Below are 17,115 nucleotides of genomic sequence, written 5' to 3' on the forward strand. Positions count from 1 at the left end.
GATTTTAACCCATGACCGGTGGCTGCATATGCATGAATGTTATACAAATAATTAGCACATGGTCAACACCCCTCAACCAATCAGAGTCGCGATAAAGTGTGGTTCTATTTCACCACGAATTCACTTAGATCACGGCTGCAAACAAAGGATTTTCATTGCAACAATTTATTTATAACACCAATATCAGATACAACGTATCCATTGAGTTACGCTCGATTCAACTGACACTACTGGCAGCACGTACGCCATCGTTGCAACATTTTGACAAATTGTACTAAACTGTTATTTCACAAGTCTGATTGCTGTCAAAATGTCATCATTTGATTGGCTAATACGAATATTTTCTCGGGCTGATTGGCCAGTGAAGTCGGTTAGATCGCGCCCCTCGGTGACTATGAGAATTATAACTCAGGCCTACACCCCTCGTTCAAATTCTCATAGTCATCTCGGACCGTGATCTAACCTATACATAGTGTATATTACACAAGAACCTAGAGATATGTGATGCTCTATAAAACGTATATTTTACTTGATTAGACAATATTATGTTACATAAAGTATTTCCTCATAACAAAAGGTTTACAATGCTGGACTTATTATGCGTAACACACTCGTATCGGATATTCTTCAACACAAACATCGAACAGCGTTTTAGTGCTGTAAATAAATATACAACAAAGGTTGATTATTATGCAAATTAGCTAAGTAAGTTTGAGCAAACTGTTGTTAAGATTTATTATTATTATTATTATTATTAAAATTTAACAGGTAAATAAGCTAAAAAAATATCTACACGAATCAGCATTTATGTAATAAGTGTCAATGCATTCTGAAACGCCTTTCTTTTATCATAATATAATATTTACATTTAATAATTTAAAAGAAATTCATTGTTTATGTTAAAAGAGATGATAAACTATACACCACGTTTCAGGATAAGGTTGCTTCATATCCGTGAATACCGGTTCCTGCAGCACGTGCCGACGTGGATGCAGCTACAATAACGACACACACAACAGATACAACAGCACAAAATGATGCCCGCAACTGAAGCTGCTGCGATGATAATCACTTTAACCCAGTCGCTGAAACTGTTCCAAAAAATAAATATTATTAATACATGGTCACGTATAAAATGATATATTTTGTTTTAAAACCAAGATTTTGTATTCAGAGAGATGTAACATTCAATATGAAATATGCCAAATTATATTATATTTTAGCATTATCAATACCAGTGAATTTTATGATGTCATTGCAGCAGATTATTCGCGACAATGTATCCCGTTAATGAGCATCAAGGCCCCGTACCATGATTATGAATACAATGTTGTTTTCGAAAACGAATAAAGGTGAAATTATCTGAACAGAAGAGAAATTGTTAGATTACAAGTTTTTAATACTAAAATCGGCATCAAATAAAATGGTCCATTGCCAATAACAAAGGATTTCAATATTGAATCCCGACAATTTTGTGAAGACAGCGTCGTCTGCTCCGTAGTCACATCGAGGTCACGACTCGGTTAGCCTTGCTCAACTGATTCGTAACCAGTCTTGTGATTGGTTGTTGACAAATGCTTAACAGGCCACGCCTCCAACTGTGTCATGCGTTCGGACTAACCGTTAGGAATTCCTAAATGGAGTCAATTTGTGTAGTTTTCTTGATTTATTCTGCAGATATCGGTAAAATGTAGGTAAGGCTTTGGCGAAATTCGAAGGAGCAACTAATATTCTTCAACCTGGTATTTTTTTTAGATTTTATTTTTCATTCTTTTCGTCTGTTTTTTCGAGTTTAAAAAATGTGAGCTGGTTGGAGCCTTCATCCCTTGTCTATTTCTTACACTAGATACCAGCCGATACCTCCTCCCCCCTCAGCTCATAGAGACTGCGTATTACAGTTGATTATAGTTCCTGGGCTCCCTGTGGTCTGCTGTTGCCATTGTGTCGAACGAAACCGTGGTTGAACCAAGTATCCAGGTTCCTGTGAGTACAATCGTTGACATTTTGAGTTCTGTACGCCAGTATTAACTGTTTCCACAGGGAGCCCAGGAACTATAATCAACTGTAATACGCAGTCTCTATGAGCGGGGGGGGGGGGGTATCGGCTGGTATCTAGTGTAAGAAATAGACAAGGGATGAAGGCTCCAGCCAGCTCACATTTTTTAAACTCGAAAAAACAGACGAAAAAAATAAAAAATAAAATCTAAAAAAAATACCAGGTTGAAGAATATTAGTTGCTCCTTCGAATTTCGCCAAAGCCTTACCTATATTTTACCGATATCTGCAGAATAAATCAAGAAAACTACACAAATTGACTCCATTTAGGAATTCCTAACGGTTAGTCCGAACGCATGACACAGTTGGAGGCGTGGCCTGTTCAGCATTTGTCTATTTCTTACACTAGATACCAGCCGATACCCCCCCCCCCCGCTCATAGAGACTGCATATTACAGTTGATTATAGTTCCTGGGCTCCCTGTGCTGTTTCCAGTAGATCGACTCGACCAATTATGTTGTCTCGTCGAGATTTCAACTAAAGTAAAGACTGTTCTTCGTTGTGGAAATTCCCGCCATTCGTATCACGTGACTTTCTGTTGTCGACATCCAGTCGGACTGACTTGTTTACCGTCCCAGACATCTACCAAACTTTGATTCGTGGGACATTCAGCATCAAGTAGAAAGTGCATGAATTGACTGTGACATTTTACTGTTGTGCATTTCCCGGATCTACGTTGTGATCAAACTTATTATTTTCTATAACGTTAGTCTGCATTTAGTGTAATTCGCCTGCATTGCGTAAGCCAGTGTGTAGTTTGCATTTTGCATGATATTTCTTTACCGATAATTATTTTGTGTCGTATACATTTATTTAGTCTAGAGTACTTTACCTGGATTGTGTATTTTACTATACATACATATTGTGACTACCATTCTGGTGAGTGATATTACTGAATAATTACCTTAAATTGTGTCATTTTGGTATTCACTTAAACCAAACTATTTCTGAGGTATCCTATTGTTATAGTTGATACTTGTAGTGTTACATGCATAATTTGGAACTTTGGTCTGCTTTGCATGTTTAAAACATTTTGTATTTTGGATGTCTTTAGTATTCAGTAGTTGAACTCAAACAATATTTTATTATTGACTACTTAACTATTTTCTGTTTATATAAACCTGTGAATATACTATTTCAGTGATCGTGTAGGAATTATTTGTACTTCCCTACTGTTACGGTCTTGTAGATGACTGCATTGGTTGTGTATTATTTGAGCATACGTTGCATTACGATAGTCTTAGTATTTTACAGTTAAGCTAATGCATACTGTTGTATTTAGTACGCCTTTGTTACTAATACTATAAGACTAGATAAGTAATCTTTTCAATTATAGTAACTTTGAAGTATTTTCCTTTTATTTTACTTGTATTTAGTATCTGAGTGCTGATCTCTGTTGTTACTAGCATATACTTCTATGTACCGAGGGAATACTCAGTCATTCATTGCCATAGTACCTATTACCATGGAAGGTACTAACGGAAGGAGCCACGACGCCAATCAAGTGGCCACTTAAGCCTCTTAACTGGCTTATTTCCTTTTGTTTCAACCCAAATTAATCCTGATAAGGCCATTGTCTAGCTCATCTTTGATGTCCATGATAGTTTGCGATTGTTTACACAAGTAACGAGTTAGCGGAGTATGATACAACCCCGCCATTTTTTTAATGTGACTATAAAATATATGCGCATTAAGAAACTACGGTCATCACACATGCGCACTGGGTTTGTTTAGGTGTAAAAGGTCAAAATACGTATTTCACAACCGGAAATTCAACTGATGAACGTTTGACTTCACAAATTTCCCATGTTTTAAATATTAGCAACTGCAACTAGAACAAGATTTCGAATGCATACAACAACAATTCCTAAGGACTCCTAAGAAATATTATCACAGAGAATGTGTCGAGGCATGCTCTTCTTTCGATACTATCTTTTCTGTTGGTGTTCGCCGATGTCCGGTGGTAAAAAATTTCGACAGTTTCGGGCGCCAAACCCACGCACTGACAATGGTACCATTGAATAATGCAATCGTCACAAGCAATCATTGATTAACTCTCATTACCATTACAAAATTCACGATATTTCATCAGAGTTTCTTCAATCAATGTTATATCTGACAATTTTCCATTAAAGTTCGCCATTTTCAATATTGTACATGCGAGGTACGACTATCGCTTCCGAACATGCTCCGAATATTACCGAATGCTCGAGATTAGCATAACCAATTGTACGAAGGTGTTAAAAGCTAACAAGAGCAATGTTTGTGAACAAACATTCACAAACGATCATGGGGTAAAGCTAAAACAATAGCGTTGTGGCTCCTTTCGTTAGTACCTTCCATGCTATTACGTAGTATCTACCTGCATTTAGTGTTTCTAGTTAGTAAATACTGTATTGTGTATGTGGTAGCCATTTGTATTGAGTAAGTTAGGATTACTGTGTATGCCATACATTCTCTTCAGTACTCTGTACTGATGTGTTGGCCTATATGGTTGTAGCAGTTAGTGGTACTATACAGTACTGAGCATAGATATTCCTGTTAGTCATTATAGTAACCACGTAATGAGTAGTATCTTGTAATACATTTTCATAGCATAGAATACTTGTAATTGTATTTTCTACTTTTTATTGAGACTTTTATTGAGAAATAACTGCGTTACGTGACACATTACTGTGTATTACTGTATCCATGTAGCGATCATTACAATTGTGTTTTTGCTTGTTATGCGTTAATACAACATTCTAACTTTACATGCAACACCGAGCTGGGTATTTTGTTATCGAACCCGAGTCCCCACGACCGCATTTAGCCCACTGCCCCGAAATATCACTTGTATCCTACCGTTACTGTGTGTGTAGCTTACATTAGGTACTGTCAGGTTAATATGATTAATCACTAGGCAAGTTCCTGGCAGGTTAATCTTAAGTAATTTAATTTTTCCAGTTGATTTATTTGGATCACTGACCTGGTTTAATTGTCAGGTTCTGTCAGGTTAATATTGTATACTACTTAATAGTAGGCTGTAATTCATTGTGTTATGTGGTGAGGTTCATATTGACGTTATTGTATTAAATCGACAGTATACCTGTCTCTGTCTCTCTCTGACTACTAGCGGTATCCTGCGAAGATTATTTAGACTGGTGAACGGAAGTTTCATCATCTGCCTTGCCCCGTCGGAGTCCCATGAACGCCAGAGAGCGGTGGTGGCATTAGGTAAATGTATCTGCAAATGACTGAAATGGGGTTCTCTCTGTTCTTGGGTTGTAACAATGATTTAGAGTATAGGCTGAATCCATAATAACTGCATAGGACCACAACACTTATGGTAACCCCGATTGTAACAACACTGCACTGTATAGGTGAGGAGAACATGGAGCAGATTGCTCATGTTTCATGTGATTGCTTATTAGGAAAGACTCAAACGCGTCAGACATAAACTCCCCTCCCTGACCACTTCTAATACATTTCACTGTTCCAAACGGGCTTACATCCGCAAAAAAACTTCTCAGTTGCTCGTATTGTGTCGCTTTTATGCTTCAAAAGGTAAATTATATTGACACCTGAATAGTCATCAACACAACTCAATGCATATCGCAAACCATCTTTTGCAGTTGGCTCAATGGGGCCTGCAAAATCGAAATGAACCAGATCTACTGCTGATGTAGCTCGTTTGTCCGGTTTTTGGTTTCTATACTGGATAATTTTACCCTGCGCACACACTCCACAACTGTTTTCTATCATTCAAGTATTTCCATTTCTTCAACTACACTTTCTAATTTCAAAACATTTTTAACATGACAATGGCCCATAATTTTATGCCACTCTCCTAGTGAATGACGAGCTTAAAAATTCTCTCTTTTGCGAATATTGTGCCTTTTGCACGTAATTCCGCAGAATTTGGTCCAAACTCAACACAAGCTGCTGCTTGAACAGAAAAAAATATTCTGAGCAAAAGTAGGCACATACAAAGTACCTTGAAGAATGACACTCTGACTATCACCCTTTGAATCTATTAAACTGACACATGCATCACCTCGCTTAAGTGCAAGACCATTTGGCCTGCTGCCATCGACAAGATCAATAAAATGATGTGAAGCATCAAAACCACTATCGAATCTAACAAACTTTAACTCATCATTTACGATGTGAGTAGTTGCGCCGCAATCAACTAGCAACCCAATCACATCGGCAATGGTAGTCAACTCAATTCTACCTCACCTATTTTGAAACAATTAAATGATTTTCACTAGCATCAATGTCCGGATGTGGAGAAAGTTCTGTTTCGCTATGGTCAACAAATTTTACAGTGTCCCTTGACTTTAACTTCCTGCAAAAGAAGATTTGTGTCCTTCGCATAAGAAACATTTCCCGTGGAATCGAGCTGTATGATTATCATTTTGCTTTCTTCGGTATCTATTGCCCTTTGAACTCGTGCTGTTCATTTTTATTACTGAAATACTACCAGTACTCTCTCCAGCTCCCAGCTTTCTCAGTGTTCTCTAAGTTTCGCAACAACACTTTAAAATCCGAGAAAGTTAATGCATTTTCCCTTTGAGTTATCACAGTTGTAACGTGTTTGAACTCTGCTCGTAATCCCTTCAATGCCATGGCTACGAGTAAACCGTCACTAATGGTTTCGTCTACATCATTCAAGGATGCTGCTGCAGTTTCTGCAAGTAACATATAGTCAGTAATGCACTCCGATGGGTCTTTCACCAACGATGTCAATTCCGTGTACAAGGCATTTATTCTAGGCTTACCTTTCGACAGATAGTGTTCACGAAGTATTCTTAGGGCTTTACGTCCATCGTATTTAGCGTCTCGAAAAACAAGTGACAAACTTTTTACCCCCCAAGTTCGTTTTTTCGTTCATCCCCATCAAAAAGGAGTCAATGCCTGGGCCCATACCCTGTTGAGCTACTTATACTTGGTTATTCACGAAGTTACTCGCGTCGATGGGGGGAATAAGAAGAGGATACTCTAAAACAAAAACACGAGCCGTCTTGACGGTTAACGGGATACAGGCATTTTCCCTCATTTATTAAGCGCAAATGCAAAAAGTGAACTTACAAAAACTCATGGACCAATAAGATACCGTCTTTCACTAACACTGAAGTTTAAAGCCTAACAAGTAGTTACTACACCATTTGCAAAACGAGATCGAAGAAAGGCTGACGTGACTTGTATTTCCTCAGCGTTTGAATAAACAAATGAAGGTATCAATGTTCTCAGGTGTGTTTTTTAATTTATACAGTCATATTAAAACAACTGTTGTTTCTACTTCTAGAATGGCTAACACCCACGAGGTTTCCAGCCATATTTGTTCTCTCGCTACGCCTCTAAATTCATTTGCCTCTCGTAGAATTTGAAAATAACTATCACACAGACAGGATAGGTGTCAATAACATCTACCTTGATGATTTGAAAACACTTTAGTGAAGGGGTAACGATATGACTACATACAGTCGATCGCAGTGGCGATCTAGCATACCTTAGCCCACAACCGCGTCGGACACCGAAACGGCATACCAGTCACGTTGTGATGTTCGCTCGGGCGATCACTACAGTCACTCGTCCACTCGCAATGTAAAAGATTTAAATACATGTAAAATAATATTTGATGAATTAAAACTAGTTTAATTCTTTCTTAGTTGGTCATATGAGATAGTGGAAACAATTTCCAGAAAGATTTTAAATTATACAGATTCACGGGCCTGTGACTGAGGAACTGTCTTGTACATTGTGGATTTATCTCCAAGTTTCCCCCTTTTTAGTGGTGGCAAATTCACTTGTATTGACAACGCTAAAAAATAATAACAATAATGAACGACCCGGCAACCCATAATGGACTCAAGCACACTTTATGCCCATATATGTACTCGTCTCTTGCCTCACCCATATATGTTGCACACAGTGGGCTTCCGCCCATTATGGGTTGGCGGGTCGTTATTATTGTTTAAGTAATGTATATATGCATAATCACTCTGTTTTGTGCTCTACGCCATTGGAAATGCAATTCGTAGCACGTTAAATATATGACTTACCACAGTACATGTACATGCAGCTGAGACATAACAATACTCCACCTCCCAATTTTGCAAACTGCAACCAAACACTCTCCATATATTTTGGTTACTTACCCTAAATATTCTGTGCAACAGTAGTACCCCTGGTTCTCCGTGTAACAACATACTGTGTCGCTGTCATCGTCATCCATTACGTCAGGACGAGGGCATGATGGGAATGGGAACGGTTCCGGACAGCTAGGCTCTGAAATCAATCATGAAAAAAAATACACAGAATGGAAAGAAAAAAACAATAACCTTCGATGGTGTTAAAATCACGTTACTATACTAGTATATATATTATTGTTTGAGGCAACTGAGTTTTACAAATTAAGTGTTGTTTCATTGCCGAAAAGTCAAGTGTATTTTAAAAAGCTAATCACAAGGCCCAACAATTGACTATAATTTCAAGACAACATTTGTTATCTTTTACCACCTTCATGGTGACAAATAACTGAGAACTTACGGCAACAGTGGAATCCTGCTTCCTCGGTTTCGCAACACATAGTGTCTTTGTCCGTGTCTGTTGTCACATTAGGGCGGGGACAACTCGGGAAGGGGTAGTTTTCAGGACAGTCGAGTGTCAGCACATCTAGAAACACATAAAAACATGGACGTCAATAATGTGAACGGAGTACCTAATCTACCAAAGAACATTATCCGACTTGCAAGGCGTGATTGGTTAAAGCGCAATTGTGCTCGAAAAACAAACATTCGGTCACGATTTTAACGCTAAGTCATTACGAATCATAATGTCAATGTGAAGTAAAATATATGCACAGGATTTTACGTGAATTTATGACAATAGTTTAGGTGACCGGCAAACCGTGTCGTTGAGGTTACTTTGTGAACGTTTTCTACTCCTTGATCTTTGATGACCACGGTTACTAAGAAAAGTAGACAAAAACATAACATATTCATATCATATGTTTAAGTAACAAGGCAAGCATATTAAACAATAATAATCTTTATTGCATCCTTAGAAATACAATCTTTCTATCAGTCTACAGCAATAAAGTAATAAAAGAAAGTTATGTATCCATATCTAGAATTTATACGACTCTCTGCCACAAGCCCATTGTTGTCTGCATGGTGTTTACCTGTGTTAGAGGAAATTTTATCTTTGTCAGCTTTTTACTAGAAAAGTACACTTTTTTGTTAAATGAATTCCGCGGTTACTGGTTTCTTTGTACTGAATAATGTCCGTTCACGGTGTTCGCATTTACCAGTAAGCGAATTGCTTTTTTATTTTATTCGAGTGTAGAGTGCAACTTCCCCCTCACTGTTCAAAATAAGTGACCAGTATATTGTGGTGTGTATTTACACATTACCAGGTACACCAGTATATTGAGTGGTGTGACTACACAGTACCAGGTACACACGTATAATGTGCGGTGTGTTTACACAGTACCAGGTACACCCGTATAATGTGTTGTGTGTTTACATAGTACCAGGTACACCAGTATAATGTGTGGTGTGTTTACACTGTACCAGGCACACCAGTATAATGTGTTGTGTGTTTACACTGTACCAGGTACACCAGTGTGATGTGTTGCCTTTTTAAACAGTACCAGGTACACCCATATAATGTGTGGTGTGTTTACACAGTATCAGGTACACCCATATAATGTGTGGTGTGTTTACACAGTACCAGGTACACCAGTATAATGTGTGGTGTGTTTACACTGTACCAGGTACACCAGTATAATGTGTGGTGTGTTTACACAGTACCAGCTACACCAGTATAATATGTGGTGTGTTTACACAGTACCAGGTACACCCATATATTGTGTGGTGTATTAACACAGTACCAGGTACACCAGTATAATGTGTTGTGTGTTTACACAGTACCAGGTACACGCGTATAATGTGTGGTGTATTTACACTGTACCAGGCACACCAGTATAATGTGTGGTGTTTTTACACTGTACCAGGTACACCAGTATAATGTGTGGTGTGTTTACACTGTACCAGGCACACCAGTATAATGTGTGGTGTGTTTACACTGTACCAGGCACACCAGTATAATGTGTTGTGTGTTTACACTGTACCAGGTACACCCATATAATGTGTGGTGTGTTTACACAGTACCAGGTACACCAGTATAATGTGTGGTGTGTTTACACTGTACCAGGCACACCAGTATAATGTGTTGTGTTTACATTGTACCAGGTACACCAGTATGATGTGTTGCGTTTTTACACAGTACCAGGTACACCAGTATAATGTGTTGTGTGTTTACACAGTACCAGGTACACGCGTATAATGTGTGGTGTGTTTACACTGTACCAGGCACACCAGTATAATGTGTGGTGTGTTTACACTGTACCAGGCACACCAGTATAATGTGTTGTGTGTTTACACTGTACCAGGTACACCCCTCAGAGTAGTCAATACCTGAGATTCACTGTCAGCCAACGCACATAAAGTATAGATCTGCACGTGACTTCGGTACGTTGGTCATGGTACTCCCACAAAAATGCTTGGACGCGAGAAATAAAATTTTATTTTTATTTCATTTTCGGCTACTGTTCATTCGGCGGGTTCGCAAAACAAGGGATAACCAGTAAAACCTGTTTCCAATTGCGATCATATTTTATTATGATTCCCGACCAAAGTGGTGATCAAAGTGCAACCCCCGCCCCCTGGATCCGCCACTGACTGTTAGAAAGAATCGTGTTGAAAACCGCGCTTGCTATCGACGGTCACATAAGGCTGAAACATTAGTCATAACTCACAGCTTGGGGCATACATTTTACCGCTGAATATATATAAACTAATTGATGGAACTGATAGCGTGGTTCCTATATAATCAATGCGTACGTGGTACTCACCGCTAGCCATGTATAAAACAGTCACGATCAGCCCGAGTGACAGTATATTTGCGAACCCCATGCTAACTGCAGCAGCGAACAGTATATTACTGAATTATTTGTTTGACTACCGAGGTCAAAGTTCACTTTATACAATGTTACTTAGAATCACGTTGTGAATTCGCCAGAATTACCACGTCATTACTAAGAATTTCTGAGTATGTCATACCTTCTATTTATTTAATTCACCTCAACTGTAGCCGCCAATTTAAGTGGCCATGACAGTTGTCTGTTTTTGCGTTATACGTTTCCTTGAATTGTATGTTTTTCCCGACCTAAGTTTTCAGAATATAGCGATATAGTGTAGTTTGTGTGAAATCACATTTAGATAGGAAGGCTATTAGGGGGGGGGGGTGCCCCTATCCTCGGGGGTGGAGCTACGTCACAATACGTTCCACGTTGCCAAGACGCGCACCACTGTACCACGTATTTCTACGGACTCTGCTTGTTCGTATGAATATGACGATTTATTGCGGTAGGTTGAGTTTTTAGTATCGATTATGAATTACATATAGGAAGATACTGAGTACAGATATTCTGAACGATAACGGGACAGCGAAATATATTCATTGTTCATTTTATTACGAACTGGCAGTGTTGTATGTAATAGTGAGGTGAATACTGGTATATGGCACCGTCACGCGTCAATAATTTGCATGCAGTGAACGTCCCCTCCGTCCGTAGTTGAAAAGTAGGGTTAGGGCTTTCTACACCGATAAGCGCTGAAGAAAGTATATGTACTAACTAGGATATGCTGTAGTATACTTTAACAATTTTGTGAGTTAAACTAACAACTGGATTGATAATTCTTATTCTGTATTCAACTGCAAACAAGTTAAACCAACAAAATGAGTTTAGACGAGGTGTCAGGAAGTGTCCCAGAATGCAAAGTACGTCTCACGTGACGTGGCCTGATAGGTCGTAATACCGTGAGTAATCTAATGTTTACACTCTGAATTCACACAACGTTGTAAGTTATTAAAGGTACCCATATATTCAACCAAGTGGGGGGGGGGTAATTATAACAGAAAAGGTAATTTATCGAATGCATCCAGGGTTTTACATGACGCAATATTGCGACATTGACGCATAATTATGACCGTATGACCCTCATAAAAATCAGCAGTGCGTCCTGTGGGACGCAGGAATTTTGGCGTCAAGTCGTGAGTAATCCACAACTCCATTTGATCTGCAGTAGTTGCTAAGTGGGCTCTTGTAACACTAGGACCTCCCTTGATTTCAAATGGAACGCTCGAAATCATTCGTATGTGCGCCGCCATTTACGCCATTTACATATGTTATGCAAATTACGTAATGAAAGCACACGGTCATTCATCGCTCTGTTTTGAGTAATCAAATTCTGCGTTTTGGATACCAACCTAGGTCTAAAACATTATCTATACATCTATAAAGTACATCTGATGACACGGATAACTCCAGGTACCTATATTATTACGTTTACGTAGAGATTTTTGACACTTTTGGTTGTCTCCCACGACTGACCTCAGTGACTAAAAATGGCAGCAAAGAAATCGACGCCATTGAAGACAAAGGAAATGCATTGAACCAGAACAAGAAACGTATTGTTCGTTCCACCAAAGACGATAGCTTCAAGTAGTATGATACTGGAAAAAATCAATGTGACAGTTATGAAGAAGAAGAATTCCCTCCATTGCCTCAACAACAACGCAAAACCAGGGACCTCGTTTTGAACGAGGTTGACTGTGTTACACCCACACTGGAGGCATGGTAAACAAGGTCAACTACATGATATAAACGACATATGCTACAGAACAACCCCAATAAGGATTAAAACCTGGATAGATGCAGCGAAACAAAGGTACGATAAGTCTTTTCTAGACGATAAAAATATTAACGTGCAGTGGTGTGATATCACGGAGGTATTCAAATGAAATGGATTGGCCGTCTACGAGACGACGACTACAGCAAACAAGTCACTGTCAGTTTCTATTACAACAGTTATATTTATTCAAGGAAAATATATACGTCAGTGGGCAGATAGAGAATTCCAAGCTCTGAAATCGAAAATTGATAACTCGTGCTTGAAACCCGCAGTGAAAGTCGCCAATAACTAACAACCGGAAGTATGTAAGCAAACAAAGCAAGATGGCGGCGTCCACTATTCACGTGATACATGTATGTCAACGACGACAGGGAATACACTAAAAGAAGTACAGACAACTCAGATTATAGGCATCCCGGCTAAAAATAACAGCCCTAATCAAAGTCCCCCGATCAACTCAGGTTCCACAGAAAGCCCGCTACTAATGAAGTCATCTTTCCTCAACAAAGCACGTAATATTATGTTGCACAAAGAATCAAGCTTCATGGACGCAATATTAGAAATAGAATCGAAATACATCGACATTAACAGCAAACTGGACTTCATGCATCGGGATAAACTGGATATACAGACACAGGTAAATAATCAAACTAAACTGGCTGCAAATTGCCAAGATTTATTTACAAATGACAGTGTTCTCCCCAGGAATTATGCCAAGCATCACGGAAAATTTGCATAATTAATTTGCATAAAATTTGCATATGCAAATTAGTTGATTAACAATAAAAAAAAAGACTACCGATTTCAAAGAAACAAAATCTATTTTTATTCCAAATTCTGTTATGTACATATCAAGCAGTGATCTTTTATTTACAATTATATTTATATGACTTCTGGATTTCATGATCACACCTCAGCACTCCAATCTTCTCTTCTTTGCAGCCCATATATCTGCAGCTTTACTGAAGTTGAAGTCCATTACACTCTGTTCTTCCACACTAATGAATAAAAGCTGTTTGAGGGTCTTTTCACTGAGTCTGTTCCTTAATATAGTCTTTATCCTTGCAACAGCTGAAAAGCCTCTCTCACAGTCTGTTGACAACAAAGATTAGGGGAAATTAGGACAATATTTTTTTTTTTATAATCACATTTAGGATGGTAGCAATCACCAGACAGTGCACTGTGATTTAGTAATTTGACTTACCTGCAGTAGATAGTGGTAGTGTGACTGCAACACATGCCAGCTCAAACATATTTGGAGTTATATCTCTATATTTGGTGATAATAACATCTAGCATGGACCTATAATCTAGATCTTTATAGGCTGTAGTGATGACATTCTTGAGAATATCCCACTCAGAAAATACAATGTCCTCATCCATCTCATAGTGAGCAGATAATACCTGAGAGAAAAAAGTAATTAAACAACCATTTAGTATAGTTCACAACCTATATGCACATCATGTAAACCAGTTTAGTAAATAAACAATGAATACTTACCTCAAGTTTTTCTCTGTGTGAAGCATCTAATACAACACCATTTTCAACATCAATTGAGCTTGGGTCAAAAAAGTTCAATGATGAGACTACATTCATGTTTGGAAACCTTTCACTCAGATTAGAACAAACATTCTCCATGTATTTGTTGTATATCTGAATAAAATAAAAATATTAATTTTAAGAAAATTGTTGCACAACATTTCACCAAGATCTTTGATTGTCCTGTCAATTAAAATCAAAGGTACAATTAACAACAATATACTAACCTGACTTCTAAAATCTTCTTTTCCTTGTCTAGGTACATTGATATTCTCAGCCTCCACTACATTGTCAAGACTCTGCATATGTTGTCCATCATGTGTCAAAAGCTGTTTGATTGTGAATATTGTACTGCTGAGCATAGTTTCCAAAAGAGACAGGTCAATGTTTTTTCTCTGAAGGCAAAATAAAATAAAAATACATAAATAAACAGCCATAGTGCAACACTAGGATACAGAGATTCTAAATCATTTAATTGAATAAGCAAAGCTGAGTTAATATATCACAAATTAGTTCTTACCTGAAATACAAGTGACAGTCTTGACAAATGTGGTAAAATGTCACACAGCATGTATAATGTAGATATGAACTTGTAATTCTTCACAAAAGATAGCAAACCAGCAGCTGTTGGATCATCTCTTTCTGAGGCTTCTCTGTCTAAACTTAAAATAAGGGATGGAAAACACTTCCTTATGGCTTCCACTGCTCTGTGATGTGAAAGCCATCTCACAGCCTTTGCTTCTTTGAGTCATAGTTCTGGATCACCCAATATTTTCTACAAAAAATAAAACAAATACTTACATCTGCTCATAAAAAAAAAATTATACCTTCAATTCATTTACAACAATAAACTGTTAAATACAAGAAAATTTTACTGAAACATTATATAAAACCAACCTGAATCTCAGTGAGGCCTGCCATACGTACAGATGAATTCTGATAGTATTTATAAAGCTGTTGCAATGTGTTACTAAATCTTTTCATGTACGGTATGTCCCGCATAGCTTGAGCTGCTGCCAGTGCTAATCGGTGGGCGACACAGTGAATATTTAACAATTTCTCATTTTTTTCTCTCAATCTCTGACCAACCTGTTAAAAAAACCATATTTATTATTGTGAGTGGATTGTAATTTTCTAAAACATGGCTAATTTTTAGAGTTGCCAAATAATTTTGGCATCAATTGATCATTTCTTTTGTTTGTATTTAAAGCCTACTGAATACTTACACCAGACCTTTTTCCAACCATCACTGCTGCCCCATCTGAGCCTAAGGTTGCACACTGGTTGAAGTTTAAATCATTGGCACCAAACATTCTCTCAGTACTTTGCACAATAGTTTCTGCCTTGCCATCTGGTAAATCATCAATATCAATGAATGATGTCTTTACCTAACAATAAAATAAAATATATAAATTTATGTTTTCATTAATAAAATCACTGAGAAATAAAAAATAAATAAATAAAAAATGCTTAAGAATACTTACTTCACAATGGTTTCCAGTTATCTTGACATATCTACAATAGGTAATGAGCTGTTTTAATATAGCTATATCTGTAGTTTCATCCATGAGTATACTGAAACAAGGACTGCGTCTTATATCATCAAATATTTCTTGTTTGACCACTTCAGAAATTGCATCCAAGAATTCTTGAAGAACTCTCTCTGAGGTGTAGTTTGCATTACCACCCTATATAGAAACATTCAATATTAATGGCATGTAAATTAAATTTAAAATTCCAACAAAATGTACACTAGCATAGTTTAATAATAAGTGGAATTATAATTGTGAAAACAATTACCTGGTCTAAATGTTGCAAGTATGAGCAACCCATGCCTTTCATCAACTCCATCAGTGAACTGTAGTTAGTTGTGTGCGCAATCTCATTTTTGGCTAACCAATAAATACATTTTAGTGCTCCTTCAAGTGCCATCCTTTGCATGCTTTTCTGGACATTGAATATCTCATCAACTGTAGTGTTCTCAATAGCATCACATTCTAACCCCAGTGCAGTCTTGTGCATATCCGATTTTGCATGTTTATCGAGACTGGCCTTCCGTAACGTCGTACACGGGACGGAGCTCCAGACTTTAGATCCACTCTGTGCCGTTAAGTTAAAACGACCACAAACTTTGCACAACATTCCTATTAAAAATAAAATTAATATACTGAATTATCTTGAAAACATTAAACAGCTTACAAACGACACGGAAATAGTTTGTTGACGTACACGAGACCAACATACAAGGCTGACCTCTCATTGTTTACCGGTTTTTTTGAACCGAATTGCGTCACGGGAGGTAGTCGCAAATCAAAAAAAAAGAAAACAATCATTTCTTCGAACAAGTATAAACAATGTGAAGATAACAACAGATTGTGCATAATTCGAAAGAAAATTAATGATAAATGATTGATAGCATTGGAAAATTATAAACCTAGAGTGACCCCGGGAGATCCACAGTACGTGACCTCGTGTTCAGATAACCTCTTGACCCGCTATGAAACGTCAACAAAAATACCCGGCAAAAATATTTGTACAAACCTTTGCTATCTGGAGTTTCTTTTAACCATGAATATTTTTTAAACCACTGTGGGTCGATACCAGTTCTACGTTTCTTCTGCGAATCTCTCGAAGCTTCATTACACCATTTACGTTTCTGTGCAGCGGTGGATAAGATCACATCACGATCAACAACCGGACCAACTTCAACAGTGTTATCGGTAGACACAACAACAGCCTGCAGCGGCGGGCGTGGAGAAAACCAACTAGCGATGTC

General features: G+C 37.9%; 3 protein-coding genes across 5 annotated transcripts; 1 reads left to right on the forward strand and 2 right to left on the reverse strand.

The window, feature by feature from the left end:
• Positions 1 to 505: 505 nt before the first annotated feature.
• Positions 506 to 11,051, reverse strand: LOC144343788 (uncharacterized). Of its 2 annotated transcripts, none has more exons than XM_078006198.2 (5): positions 10,958 to 11,051; positions 8,590 to 8,715; positions 8,199 to 8,328; positions 928 to 1,091; positions 506 to 657 (listed from the first exon to the last, which is right to left on the reverse strand). In XM_078006198.2, exons 1-4 carry the CDS (start codon positions 11,016 to 11,018, stop codon positions 947 to 949), a joined length of 462 nt encoding a protein of 153 aa, XP_077862324.1. In that variant the 5' UTR covers positions 11,019 to 11,051; the 3' UTR covers positions 506 to 657; positions 928 to 946. The 2 variants fall into 2 exon arrangements, with proteins under 2 accessions (XP_077862324.1, XP_077862325.1); XM_078006199.2 differs by having other exon boundaries at positions 923 to 1,091.
• Positions 11,052 to 12,608: 1,557 nt separating this feature from the next.
• On the forward strand, positions 12,609 to 14,791 carry LOC144343794 (uncharacterized). Of its 2 annotated transcripts, none has more exons than XM_078006203.2 (2): positions 12,609 to 13,437; positions 14,599 to 14,791. In XM_078006203.2, exons 1-2 carry the CDS (start codon positions 13,156 to 13,158, stop codon positions 14,605 to 14,607), a joined length of 291 nt encoding a protein of 96 aa, XP_077862329.1. In that variant the 5' UTR covers positions 12,609 to 13,155; the 3' UTR covers positions 14,608 to 14,791. The 2 variants fall into 2 exon arrangements, with proteins under 2 accessions (XP_077862329.1, XP_077862328.1); XM_078006202.2 differs by lacking the exon at positions 14,599 to 14,791 and adding an exon at positions 13,743 to 13,825.
• A 296-nt stretch (positions 14,792 to 15,087) lies between these two features.
• On the reverse strand, positions 15,088 to 16,280 carry LOC144343786 (zinc finger protein 862-like). Its single transcript, XM_085495061.1, has 5 exons — positions 16,140 to 16,280; positions 15,824 to 16,027; positions 15,566 to 15,727; positions 15,237 to 15,428; positions 15,088 to 15,114 (listed from the first exon to the last, which is right to left on the reverse strand). The coding sequence occupies exons 1-5, from the start codon at positions 16,278 to 16,280 to the stop codon at positions 15,088 to 15,090; spliced, it is 726 nt and encodes a 241-aa protein (XP_085351187.1).
• Between the last annotated feature and the right edge of the window lie 835 nt (positions 16,281 to 17,115).

Source organism: Saccoglossus kowalevskii, chromosome 21, assembly GCF_978046115.1.
Source record: "Saccoglossus kowalevskii chromosome 21, keSacKowa6.1, whole genome shotgun sequence".
In the NCBI taxonomy this organism is placed as follows: Eukaryota; Metazoa; Hemichordata; class Enteropneusta; family Harrimaniidae; genus Saccoglossus; species Saccoglossus kowalevskii.

Bases quoted from the DNA above. Each gene is read 5' to 3' on its own strand.
- LOC144343788 (XM_078006198.2), bottom strand. From the start codon at position 11,018: ATGGGGTTCGCAAATATACTGTCACTCGGGCTGATCGTGACTGTTTTA. The intron at 8,716-10,957 runs GTGAGTACCACG...ATGTGTTTCTAG, and splicing joins TGTTTTATACATGGCTAGCG to ATGTGCTGACACTCGACTGT. The intron at 1,092-8,198 runs GTAAGTAACCAA...TTTTTGGAACAG, and splicing joins TGTTGCACAGAATATTTAGG to TTTCAGCGACTGGGTTAAAG.
- LOC144343794 (XM_078006202.2), top strand. From the start codon at position 13,156: ATGTCAACGACGACAGGGAATACACTAAAAGAAGTACAGACAACTCAG. The intron at 13,438-13,742 runs GTAAATAATCAA...TCTTCTTTGCAG, and splicing joins AACTGGATATACAGACACAG to CCCATATATCTGCAGCTTTA.
- LOC144343786 (XM_085495061.1), bottom strand. From the start codon at position 16,280: ATGCAAAGGATGGCACTTGAAGGAGCACTAAAATGTATTTATTGGTTA. The intron at 16,028-16,139 runs GTAATTGTTTTC...GTTTCTATATAG, and splicing joins ACTTGCAACATTTAGACCAG to GGTGGTAATGCAAACTACAC. The intron at 15,115-15,236 runs GTTGGTTTTATA...TATTTTTTGTAG, and splicing joins CAGGCCTCACTGAGATTCAG to AAAATATTGGGTGATCCAGA.